Here is a 12259-nt window from a genome sequence, read left to right on the forward strand (position 1 = left end):
CTCTTGGTTTACTGCTTCCAATAGGTTTTGTTGCCAGGCCTAGGTAGGCTGCTCTTTGGAAGTTACGTCTGATAAGTGCAGGGAGGTCTAGCATTTTTGGCAGCGCAATTTCTATGTTTTACACAATGTCTGACTTTTCTTTTCTGTAACCTACATATTTCTATATGCTTGTTGTTCCTCTTATTTCTCTGTCCTAGGTCCAACTAGTTGCTCAAGTTCTTAGATTCAGTTTGTAAATCTTTCTAGCCCTTTATGTTTTCACATTCAAGTGTAGTCCAGTTTTACCTCTATGAGTTGCAATTTGAAGGAGAGCAAAATGAATGGTTTCAGGCATCTGAGTTCTGCTACAATGTCTGAAAGGGATGGTTCTTCAATCTTTGTTCCTGGTGAGGGCAGCTGTTTTTAGGCCATTTATTAATTGTGCTGACCGCAGATGTGAAGTCTTTGTATCTGCATTGTGTCAATCTCACCTTCCAGTACGTTCAGAACCTTTTGTTGAGTAACAGTTCAGCAGCATATCTAGGCAGTGAAGTAAAGTGGAGTAGATCGGGTTGGCCAGCAGGTGAGCTCCTTCTTGTGGGTGCTATCTTCCTCTCTGGGGTCGACTAACCCGACCGCCTAGCAACAACAGGTTTCACATTTGGGTCACAGATTAGAGAGGACATACCAGTGATGAGACAGAGCAAGAAAGCAGGCGCACCTTCTCCCCAGAGAGCACTGCAGTTTCACTTTGTAGTTTTTCAGTGGTATGCTGCATGTTTTAAGTTGTAGGCATGCCGTCTGCTTCACTACGTGATTCTGTCTTTGGTTTTAGGCAAAGTCTATCTGTGCAACAGCAGTGAGACTGGTGAGGACAACTGGCCACATATTACACTACAATTTATTTAATGTTGGTTTAGGAATATTCCGTTATAGAACAGGAGTCACAATGAACTTATTCAAAATTACGCTTGTCCAAAGGGGAGATCTAGTGTTAGGTGGCAATCTTTTAAGGCAGCAAAAACAGGACTCCTGTCATAAAAATGATTTATTTGATTTTAAAAAAAGAGCGAGAACACACAGCAAACCTTAGTGCAGAAAGCCAGAAAATTTGAATATATGATGTTACTTAGCAGATCATTACTTCACAAATTTTACAACAATGTTTTTACATCGCAAATATCAATACTACGCAAGATTTAACTGCGCATGCTTTTAGTTCGCAAATACATTTAAATGTACTAAATGCATTTACTTCACAATATATTATTAAGTATACAACTTCTACACATTTTTGACTATTTTACCCTTACCCTCATACCCTCCACTACCCAAACACCACTACACTACCCTAAAACACTAACCTACACAAACACCACAACACTACCCTAAACCCAATTACACTACTCTACACAAACACAAGCCTAAACCTAATAGACAACCCTCTGCACTACAACACTACCCTAAACCCAAATACACTACTCTATACTACATAAACAACCCTAAAACACAACTCCCTGAACGGCCACTACCCTAAACCCACATACACTACTCTACACTACATAAACACAACCCTAAAGCCTAAATGACAACCCCCCTGCACGACCACTACCCTAAACCCAAATAAACTATTCTAGACTACATAAACAACCCTAAAACACAACTCGCTGAACGGCCACTACCCTAAACCCACATACACTACTCTACACTACATAAACACAACCCTACAACCTAAAAGACAACCACCTGCATGACCCCAAAAACTACACTGCCCCACTTACCTCTCTCTTCTCGTGGTCCCTCACTTCACCGTGCTTCCTCTCCTACTTCAGGCGTCGTCAGAGCTTCATGTCGTTATTTGGAAACGGAAGCGCCTCCTTTTCCAAACAACGATGTGAATAGTCAGCAAAGTAATTGACTTTGCTAAGTAACGGTATATGTGAAGTAGAAGCATGCAAACTTAAAGCATGCAAGGTACAAGATTCTGCTAAGTAAAAAATGCGTAGTAATGGTAAGTCTTAGTAGTGGCCGCGAAGTAATGGTAGTTTACCATACAATTCTAATCTAAAGACTGCAGTTGCTGGTTGGAGTATGGATGATGGGTTTATAAATAAACTGGGGAAATGAACAGCGGCAATAGACATTATTGGTCAATGTCGTAGAGTATTTTAGCTAGTCAAAATCTTGGGGACAACCTCCAAAGAGAAGATCCAAGAGGAGATTCAATTTTAAACTGTGAGCTAGTGAACATTTTAATCATGTGCAGGGAATTCCCATAATGAACCATCCTCTAACACCACCAGCCTAAAATAATCTGAACAATAAAAGAGAGCATTTCAAATAATTTGGTCTTTAAGTAGGCCTGACTTGTGGACTGTACTTCAGGGACTTCAATTGTTTCTACAGTTACAAGCAGTTATATTTTTGAGAGTCTGGCATCACTGAACAAGAAAGACAACACATTTTGCTCTGCCTCAAAATGCTTCATTGCAAACAAAATAAAGCTTTATCTCCCCAGTCAAGCATGGAAGTCTTCACAGTCTTCTCACAGCTTAGCCCATAACATGATATATTCAACCAACCTCAATCAGCTCAGCACACCGCAAAATACTCCTCTCTGCTATTGTACTCTAAGAAAGAGCTATCCAGCATGTCTGGATCTCAAGGCTGACTGAAAGAGGTATGTAAGCATTTGAGTGCTAGAATGGCATTCTTAGCCCATCATACCAACTTTAACTGTGCTTTAATTCCTGGTTTTTCTCTTCATTGGATTTCAGATACAGACTTTGCATTATAGGAGCCTCCCTTGAGATCACATTTTCATCTGGCTCTACCTCTTGTGGAGGTTCTCTCTTTAACTCTACTCTGAATCACCTTAGACCAGATGACCAAGGAATATTAGGATCATATTTAAGTAAATGTTAAAGACATACTCTTGGGTAAGGAAGGCCACTAGTAGTGTTGAATGCCGGTAGAAGCTTGTAACCCAGCTCTTTAGCCATGTGCAGAAGTTCATCGTTGTACCACTGTAGGCTTTCTCCTTTATCTTTCAGCATGATCGCCAGCGAGTGGCCACCTAAGAGACCCCTGAAATTCACAAGGAAAGACATGTTTAGACATACTGCTGCTACAAAGCATGCTTACACACACTTTTCTGTGAAGTAAACTTAAAATGTCAGTTTGTATCAATCAAGTAAATGTGGAAAACAAGTCCAGCAACTTATCAGTGCACAAGTTTTAAGGCCAAACAGGTAACAAATCACCAATAGTTCCTTGGCCATCCCACTCCCAATTACATCTCCAGGCAGAACCCCATTTCAACAGCCACATCTAATTACTTTATTAGTGCTACCCCTTCTTTATGGAATGTTCTTCCTGCTGATACTTTTTTAGCCCTTTGTGCCCTCTGGGGGCTGATGGAAGCCCACTATACACCAAGGAATGTTATGGGAGAATCCCCTTGGGCAATGGTCGCTCTCCTGGGGGGAGGGCATAATTTTTGCGCATTCTGCCCTCCCCCTTGAGGGAAGATTTTGTTGGTTTTTGGTCTTCAATTGGATTGGGCCCCACTTAAGTTACCTGGGAATAAGGGTATGTATGTAGTGGGGGGGGGGGGGGGGGGGGGATCTGCTTCTGGGTAAGATTTGCTTCCATCTGGTGGTGTCTTTTTTTGCCTTTGTCACGCCTCCTTTCAGGGGATAGATCAGGCCCTTTTGATTGATATTTTGTTATTTTTATTTGTGTTTTCATTGTATTTTTTAAATTGTAGAGACAATCGTTTTTGTCTTGTTGGTGAATCCGATTTGCTGGTGCAGCTTTGGCAGATCTGTAGTTTGTGAGTTGTGGTTGGTTAAGTAACTCATTTTATAATCTTTTCATCTAATTTGTATCCTAATTTTTTGACTGCTGTATTGTTTGAATCTTTTGCTTTTTGTGTGATTGTCTTCCAAAGTAATCTATTGATTTTTGTACGTTCTATACAGCCTTGTGATATGTGTAATGTGTATTTCTTCCTTTCCAGTGGGACTTCTTTGGTGCTTGCAGTGCAAGTGCAGTTGATACCCAGTCCTGCTGTATCTGGAAATTGAGTGGTATCTTTGAGTTTATAGATCTTTGCGTGCTTTATATTGATTGACTTTTCCTTCCAGATTAATATACGCTAAGTTTACTTTTCTGTTTGATAAAGCCACAGTTTATTACTTATTTTACACAGTGTTGGTTATTATTGACTTATTTGTTGTGCTACTTTTATTAGCAAGGGTTATGGCTAACCGCGGTTTAACACTCAGCAGGTGATGGTTTGCTTTTCAAATCTTCCTTTGACCATGGTTCTGAGACTGACTGCATCTGAGGTAGAGGAAAAAGTCCAAGATTCTGGCAGTGAATTGTCTGCCCAAGAGGAATTATCTGATGAAGGCACCATCAGTGCGGAAGAAGTACCTCTTTTAGAGAAAAACACTGACAGACCGATAGTGCAGCAAGAGGAATCTGGATTGCAGCATGGGGCTGGATGACTTTCCATTGAAGTGCTGGACTCTGGGCTGCCCCAAACATGATGCAGCCTGTGTTGCCTGCCTCTATTGGTGTCGAAGGGTGTAGGGACAATATTGAAAACTTTTTGCCTATAAACTTTTAGCAGTTGTTTGTGGATGATGTATTTTTGAATTTGTTTGTTGGCCAGACTAATTTGTATGCTGAACTGTATGCAGGGACAACAGTAACATACTTGAGCCCCACTCTAAAGCTAGCCAGTGCACTCCCACAAATCTGGATGTAGTGAATACGTTCCGGGGTTTAACTTTGTTAATGGCATTGATATGGAAGCAGTCACTGTCTTCATACTGGTCTACTAGTCCCTTGATGGTACCTACTATGTTTCCTGCAACCATGAGTTATGATCTATATTTGCTTCTGCTTCGGACTCTGCATTTTGTTGATAAAGCTTCAGCTTTGCCACGGGATCATCCTGATTGGGACCATCTCTTCAAGATTCTGCCTATCCTTGATCATTTTGTAGATTGCTTCTCAGAGATCTATGTTATGGGGAAAGAAATAGCTTTGGGTGAGTCTTGAGTCCTGTTAAAGAGCTATTTGGTTTTTAGGCAGTACATTCTTAGCAAGAGGGCATGTTGTGGAATTAAGATGATATATGCTGTCTGAGAGTAGGACTGGCTATGTCTATAACTTCAGGGTGTACACTGGTAGGGATTCTTCTATTGACCCCCCTGGTTGTCCATCCACTTTCGGAGTCTGTGCGAAAATGTGTGGAAACTTGGGAGAGGACTTTTTAACAAAAGGTCATTATTTATGCGTAGAAAACTTCTACACAGGTGTGCACCTGTTCAAAGTGGACCGGTGTTGCATGTGGCACAATCCGCTCTGACCGTAAAGGTTACCTAAAAGAGCTTGCATGTAAAAACCTTCGAGGGGACAGTGAAGTGCCTTGCGTAGTGTTGAACTTGTAGTTGTGAAATTTTCAGACACGAGAGATGTCCACATGCTGGCAACCATTCATGATGAAAATACTTAACCTGTGACTGTTTGGGGTCAGGTTGCTGAAGTAAGCAAACCTGTGTGCATTTTGGACTAAAATAAGCACATGGGTGGTGTAGATAGAGTAGAATAGAGATTGGAGCCTTACAGTGCTGTTCGTTAGTCATATATTTGGAATAAGAAGTTAACTGTCCATTTGTTTCATTTGACAACCTTAAAGGCATTTGTTGTATTCAAGGCTTGTTCTCCAGATTCAAAGATTACTTTTGTTCAGTTTCAGCAGTCTGTAATAGGCAGCCTTGTTGCAGTGGAGCAGGCAAGTGTTCCCATAGTCTGAGTGGTGGAAGATGTGGCTAGATTAAAAAATCGCCACATTCCTGATTATAGTCCTCCTACAACCAAAAAACAGTCTGTGTCCGAAGAGGCATGCGAAAGGAGAGTTCTATGCACGGCGACGAGTGTCCTTCTAATCCTGGGAAATGTGTGCCCGCATGTTTTAAATCGTACCACATGCAACTGAAGTATTGTGAGCAACCGTGTAAGTAAAAGTGAACTGACTAGTCTGTATTGCACTCTTTGTTGATGTGAGTTTAGTAATGTGCTGGGACAGCAGTTGGCGGCGTACATGGTTTTGTGTGTGTCATGCATGAAAGGTGTATGAATGGCTTGTAAAGTGATTGGTGCTTTGCTGTCGATTTGTAGTTCATGAGCTGTGAATCACTGGTTCAGCATTCTGAATTTTCTATTAACACTGAATTTCATTTTTGTGAAATCTTTTGTTAATAAAATGTACATTTGGAACTTTTTACTCACCCTCTGTTAAATCCATCCAGTATGTGTGTTTACTTAAGGAGTAGATTGTTGTGCAGTAATATTTGTCTTTTCTGTCCTTCTCTGCAAGGGTGTACATTGTCTCTAGGGAATGGTACCTCACATGCGTGGGTGGGCCTAGTGCTCACAAAAGTGTGGGGTCCAAGGAGCAACTGTCAATATTAACAAAAGAGGTAGCTGCAGTTTTTTGGCCTACCAAACCCAGGCACTTCTGAAAACTAGACACCCAGGGTAGTATAGGGTGGTGTGCCTTTCACATTTCCAATAAAGTTTTCTTACCCACAATGCCCTGCAAACCTAAACCATTTACTACAATTGCACATTTTCCTTGTATTTCTGTGAAATATTCTTCCAGGATCAGAAGGAATCCATAAAATTCCTACCACCCAAGGTTTTCCCACTTGTCCCAATAAAAATGATACCCCCTTATGTGGCTGGGTCTAGTGCCCGCGACAGGAACGGATCAAACTAACATCAATGGGGGTCCTCGCAAAGGGACCCTCATTGAACTTGGTTTGAACTGTTCCTGTTGCTGGCACTAGGCTCGGCCACACAAGTGGGGCAGAGTTTTTATTGGGATAAGTGGGAGAATGCTTGATTGTAGGAATTTTGTTGATTCCTGCGGATTCCAAAACTTGCCATCACAGAAATGTGAGCAAAAATTGTTTTTTTCTGTCAAAGTTTGAGGTTCGCAAGGGTTTTTGAGTAAGAAAACCTTGTGAGAGTCACACAACTCACCCCACCCTGGATTTACCCAAGTGACTAGTTTTCAGAAACGTTCAGGTGCCCGCTGAACTAGAGCCTGAAATCTATAGCTAGGCACATTGCAAAAAAAAAAAGTCAGTTTTAAATGAAAAATGTGATGTGTCCATACAGCGTTTTGGCACCTTTTGTGTCACGGCCACTAGCCCTAACCACACAAATGAGGTACCATTTTTATCAGGAGACTTAGGGGAACGCAGAATACGAGAATAAGTGGCATTACCTATTGTATTTCTAAACATTTGTGTCTTCCAAATGTAAGCCAGTTTGTAAGAAAGTAGAAATGTTGAAAAATGCCCTACATTTCACATGATAGTATGGGTACCCAAAAATTCAGAGAAGTGCACCACTGCCTCTAAACTCCATATCTTGTGCCCATTTCGGAAATACATAGGTTTCCTTGATACTTATTTTAAGCTCTTTATATTTTACAATATGAATTGTCCTATACCCGGGTACACGACTTAACCATTGCAAGGAGCAGCTCAGTTATTGGCTCTGGGTACCTATCGTTATCTGAAAATCCACAAACCCTATATAGCCCCACAACTAGAAGGGACTAGCAGAAGTAAAGGAATATTGCTTTTGTAAATCGGCCTTCATACCGAAAAGTTACAAATAAAAACGTGGTCACAAATGGACTTTTTTTAAAATAATTTTTGTTAATATTCTTTTTATTTTATTTTTATTTTATTTTAAAGAAAACCTTGAAGGATCTACAAAAATTACTTCATGCAGAGTTCAGAATGTTGTCTAGTCTTCAGAAATATATAGCTTTCCAGTGTCCACCATGGGTTTCAGATCCATTTAAAGCACAAACTAGGAGGAGGTTGAAAGCACAAAAAAATTTAAGGAATGGGCTATCTCCCATTAAAATGCTAAAGCTGTGGTAAAAAATTTGGTTTTCAGAATTATATCTGCTAGTTCCTGAAAGTTGGGAAGGTGGTGATAAAAGCACTGCAAAGCTTTCATTGATGTCATATGCAGGACAAAAACCTAGGTTAATGCCTCTACTTTAACAAAGAGAAAGACAGCCAATAACCTCACATGCATAATAATATAAAATATAAAAGTCACTCACCCAAGTACTCGTATATTGGTTTCAAAGACCGATACCACTATGTCATTGTCCAAATTCACATCTTCTATCACTTTTCTTACTGCATCTTCAAACTCTTTCGTTTTATTTAACAACTAAAAGTAAAATTGTTACTTTAGCATTAAAGTTATCTTCAATAAAATAAATGTACATTTTAATAGTGTCAAAACACAATGTATTCAGCTGTGCAACAAGTTTTATAGTAATACTCCCAGGTTTTATAACTACATTTGCATATTTAATGAAATTACACTACCGTGACATTTTGAGTCATGCGTGTAATGAATGTGTCTGCTGGGCAATGAAGACTTAGCTTATAAATTGGACAATAGGATAATGTTTACTGATGCTACTATTCCTACATGCCTAAAAACTAATTGTTATCAGCGTTTTCTGTTTGAACACTAGTGATATATTCAGGCCTGAATCAGGCTATCATTAAGGCATCAAAAGTTTGGCAAAAATACAAGGAACTGAAAAAGGGTTTTCCATAAAAGTAATTGTGTTTTAAAATGTGCAAAACTGCAGTGGTTCAGTAATGAAAAGGATTCATTAGCATATCTTCTGAAATAAAGCGCTAAGAGAAGCTGCTTAGGGTTACAGATCTAACAGAAGAGCAAGAAGAGTGACAGAATGAGCATGGCTACATGCATACATTTTAAAACAAAAAATGAATTAGGAGTGAGTGAGTGAGTGAGGGGAATTAAGGAAAAGCAGAGTATATTTAGGAATTCCCTGAAACGAAATACAATCAAACAGGAAGGAGAAGAAGAGTAGACCCTCCCTAGCCACCCACTCAACCTGATCTATAAGTAACAAGTAAAATTAACAAGCATTGTGAAAGTTAGTAAATCTGAGTTAATGTGCTATTGCATGCAGGGGTAACACAGATAGACACTTATTTTGGAATCAGCAGGTAGAGACAAAGTTGTAAAACTGCCCCTTATGCAGATCAATCCAAGCACTCAGGTGGAGGCAGAAGGGTAGACCCAGACAGCAAATAGCGTTAGGTGAGAGATAAATAATGCATTGGGATGAGCCAAGACATGGTTGACAAAGTCTCAGGACAAAAGTTGAAAAAGTCTAATCAAAGCCAGTGTTGACAGGGGACACCTAGCCCACTCTTTATATTATTAATAGGGCTAGTTGGAAGCTGTCCTGCCAAAAGCCATGCTAACAAATTACAGAAATGGTTCACAAAGAAAACATCACCAGGAATGCATTTGTGCCTCTTTTGCACAGATTTGCATGCAAAATGCCACAACAAAGGCACAAGGAACCTGTGCTTGGTCTGATATTTCATATCATTAGGGACATCGACATTTTAAAAATTTGCCTTTGTAAACACAATCTGCATCTGTGCGATGTATCGAAAGCAGATCGCCTTGCAAAACGATTCAGCTGGAAACACTTCTGCCTTACCACAAATAAAATCTGTGGGATTCTGAAGGCTGATCTTTTGCCATCCCGTAACAGTATGAACTGCAGTTTTAATTTTAATAAGTTAAGAGCAAGACCGGTATGAGCCTTCTGAAGGGTGTGAATGTTTAAGTGTTCGATTGAAAGCTGTTGGTTTAAGTATCACATACCTAAAACTCTTTGGGGGCAAAATGGAAGGGTTGGACAAACAACTAGGTCATTGGCAAGGAAGTAAACCTGAAGGGTATTAGCTGCTACTGCTGTCCACATCTAAGTTCTTGGATTTTTGGGGAGTGGCAGGCTCGTAATGCCAACCTTTAATAACCCACAATATGACTGCATCCCAGTTAGGCTGGGTAATAATAGTACTCAAGGGCCTGATAACTCATGTGATTCCCAAACTGTAGTACATGGGCAAGAGAGATGTTCTTGTCTTCACCTACATAACATTTTGAAATCTGTTTTTTACAAAGAAGCATATATTCCTAGAAAAAAGTAGTTTACCTCTGTTGGACGTGGCACCTTGGCGTGGGTTTCCCTTCCATGGTTGCTGTTGCCTCATGTGTTTTTGCTGGTGTTAGATGCTTTGGGCACTATGCCACTGCTGTCCAGTGCCACAGAGCAAGTGCTCCCTATTGTAAATTGATGTATCAATTCGTAATTACATGACTGGCTGGTTTGATTTACCGGTCAGACCCTAGTACAGTGCACCAGGAGTGCCCAGGGCTTGTAATCCAAATGCTGCTGGTGGGCTCCGGCTTGCAGCACGGGTTGTGCCACCCACAGAAGCAGCCTGTACAAGTGTTTTTTAAGGCCTGTCATTGCAGAGCCTGTGTGCAGTCTGGTACTACCATGCTGACTGGGCAAGCACACCCACTTGCCAGTTCCTAAACCTTCTCTTTTCTTCATGTCAGACACCCCTATGGTAGGCCCAAGGGCAGGGTGCATTGTAAGTATAAGGTAGGACAAGCCCTGATGTGTGTGGCATGTCCTAATCCTGAATTAGCCATTTTCATGTTTTTGCTATTGCAAGGCTACCCATTACCCATAGGCCATAATGGGCAGTTCGATTTGTACATCTTATAATCCTAACTGACTGGGAACACGGTAGAAATTCAAGTTTAGTATGCCTGAACTCAAAATGTTAAAATACATCTTTTAGGGAAGTTGGTTTTAATATTCTGTGTTTGAAAACACCACTTTTAGAAAGTAGGTATTTTCTTGTCTAACTATCCAAGCCTGCCTCTGCTAGGTTGTGTATTCCTTGTCTGGAGTTTGAGTGACAGAGGCTGGGGGATTCCAGGAGACAGGGTGAGTCAGCCCAGTGGTGAATAGAGAGTTCTGCATCAAGATGGGAGGGAGAAGTTGCACCTGGGGCCTGAATAGGGCTGTGCCTTCCCTCCACAATGCTGGCGTTACCTCCTGTGGTGCGTCTCCAGGACTGACCAGAATTGGTTTGGACTAGGTAAAGGCCTCTCTGACTTAAGAGAACAAAGAGAAACTGTGTATAAAAGAGGGGAGCCAAACTCCAGAGAATTTGATCACTTTTGGACAACAAGAAGAAACCTTTGCTGAGGAAAGGAACCAGAAGAAACTGAGGAGAGACTATCCCTAAGTTGAAATGCGGCTTGGGGGGATTGGCCTGCAGTGGCTGCCTGACTACCAAAGAAAGGAGAAAGGAACTTTGTATGCTTTATTCACCTTGTAAAGGATCTCCAAGGGCTTGAGAGAAGAGATTGCCTCCTGCTGAAGTCTCAGGGACAACAGACTTCAACCCCCAGCTCCCCAAGAATTCTTTGGAAGTGCATGCAGCTGTTTTGGGCATACCGAGGGACTGCGCGTCGCAATAAGCTGGAAGCGCGACTCACGAAGAAGAAGCGTGTTGCCGTTGCATTACTGAACAAGGATGCCGCTGCTGTCGCATTGCACCGCATTACAAGAAAAGTCTTGGAACATCGAAGAAGCGTGTCCCTGTCGCAGCCGCTGCATTGCTGAACAAGGGTGTCGCCACTGTAGCTGTCGCATTGCACCGTAGAAGCGCCTCGCATCCATGGAAAGGAGTTCCGCCGTCGGAGCTGCAGTCGTCGCATCACTGAATAAGGGTGTCGCCGCTGCCGCATCGAGCGGAAGCATCTCGCATCGTGGGAGAAGTGTCGCTGCCAAAGCCGCTGTTGTCGCATCGCTAAACAAGGGTGTCGCCACTGAGCTGTCGCATCGAGTCCAGACATCTCGCAACATTGGAGAAGCGCGCTGCATCAAGAAGACAGCACCATCTTTATTTCTTTGCACCAGATCTTCAATGCATCCCCGTCCTTGGGTGTAAAGGACTACCGCATCACCTTTCCTGCAACACTTTCGTTGCCCTGCGTGTCGCATCTTAAGGTACATTGACTCAAGGTGTCACATTTTAAGATCTAAAGAGAACTAAGCCAATTCTACCATTTTAAGTACAGTATTGTGGATTTTTGTTGTTTGTAGTCTTGTATTAAATCTATATAAAGAATACTTATTTTTAATATACAACTGTGTGGTGTCCATCTGTAGCGTTGTGACTGGATTACTGTATGTGTTCACAAATGCTTTACACACTACCTCTGAGATAAGCCTGTCTGCTCGTGCTAAGCTACCAAGGGAGTGAGCAGGGGTTATTTTAGGAGTATACCCCCTTACCCTGAG

General features: G+C 41.5%; 1 protein-coding gene across 1 annotated transcript in view; it reads right to left on the reverse strand.

Annotated features, from left to right (window-relative positions):
* Nucleotides 1–12259, reverse strand: part of EDEM3 (ER degradation enhancing alpha-mannosidase like protein 3) — a 570354-nt gene that overhangs the window by 434222 nt on the left and 123873 nt on the right. Inside the window, exons 5-6 of the mRNA XM_086957104.1 lie at nt 8147–8259; nt 2913–3066 (exon numbers count right to left, since the gene is read on the reverse strand). Coding sequence (XP_086813230.1) covers nt 2913–3066; nt 8147–8259 — 267 coding nt within the window. The remainder of the gene's footprint in view (nt 1–2912; nt 3067–8146; nt 8260–12259) is intronic.

This window comes from Lissotriton vulgaris, chromosome 1_1, assembly GCF_964263255.1.
Source record: "Lissotriton vulgaris chromosome 1_1, aLisVul1.2, whole genome shotgun sequence".
Classification (NCBI taxonomy): domain Eukaryota; kingdom Metazoa; phylum Chordata; class Amphibia; order Caudata; family Salamandridae; genus Lissotriton; species Lissotriton vulgaris.